Source organism: Penaeus monodon, chromosome 33 (genome assembly GCF_015228065.2).
Source record: "Penaeus monodon isolate SGIC_2016 chromosome 33, NSTDA_Pmon_1, whole genome shotgun sequence".
NCBI lineage: Eukaryota > Metazoa > Arthropoda > Malacostraca > Decapoda > Penaeidae > Penaeus > Penaeus monodon.
Genome location: NC_051418.1, coordinates 20,752,027 through 20,753,066, shown reverse-complemented (window position 1 = coordinate 20,753,066; position 1,040 = coordinate 20,752,027). Strand labels below are relative to the sequence as shown.

General features: G+C 32.9%; 1 protein-coding gene across 1 annotated transcript in view; it reads right to left on the bottom strand.

The window, feature by feature from the left end:
* Positions 1 to 37: 37 nt before the first annotated feature.
* LOC119594129 (4-hydroxyphenylpyruvate dioxygenase-like) overlaps positions 38 to 1,040 on the bottom strand; it is a gene marked incomplete at its 5' end in the record, with an annotated part of 14,629 nt that continues 13,626 nt past the window's right edge. Inside the window, 1 exon segment of the mRNA XM_037943194.1 lies at positions 38 to 807. Coding sequence (XP_037799122.1) covers positions 733 to 807 — 75 coding nt within the window.

Here is a 1,040-nt window from a genome sequence, read left to right as displayed (position 1 = left end):
GCTCCTTAAAATCAATAGGAATAACAGAAAGAAAACGAAGCACCACATAAATCTCTATTATTCTCACCGGATTTTACAAATTCTCCATCCATATATCGCTATGAAACAATACAAAAATAATCTACGTTTTGAGCCCAATGCCCAATATTCTCTCGGAAGATAAGAGTTAACTTAATAGCACTGGTTTTACATTTGTTAATAGACTATTAATTTTTAATCTAGAATATTTCTTTATCTTTTAAAAAGATTTTTATATCATTTTACATTATATACAAACTAACAATTCCGTCACCTAAAATAACAAGAGAAATTAAAACAATAGTAAAAAAGCTTTTCTGTTTGGTATATGAACAAACCACACATAAACATTACAACGAGAACAGTACTCTAATCGATTATAAAGCCAACCGGAAAAAGAAACATGAAAAAGGAAAGAATAAACACAAGAACGAAGTAAAAGTAGTGATAATAAAGTCCAGAAGGAAAGTACAAGGAGAAAACAGCGGGTTCATAAGGATGAAATAACCCACGAACCCATAGGAAAACCGTTCTTAAGGTGGTTTCCTTCCAAAAAGGCTTAAAGAAACTTCCATTGTGAAGAAACGTTAAACTGGCTTCCTATTTCTCTAAGGGATTTCTTCTCTAAACATGTTATTTTCTCTTAATTTTTCGAAGAGGTTGCTTTTATGATTTCTAAAAAAAAATCTTTTGCAATTGCCAAAAGAGGTTTCCTTAGAGGTTTCCGCGCGCCGCCTGATCCAGCTCGATGGCCTCGAACAAAGCCTTGAAGTTACCGGCACCAAAACCCTGAAATATAATGGTTACGTGAAAATGATTTAATATGAATTAATTGCTAGATATGAAAATACATAAACATACACACAGTGTGTGAAATCTAACTACAAACATGAAAGTTCTATGTAACCTTTCACGTAAATATTTCCTTACGGTATATCTGACAATAGCGCTAACTGATGAAGTCATAACCGAAGAATCCTATTGCCGCCATCCTATCTTTATTCGAATTACCATAAAACAAC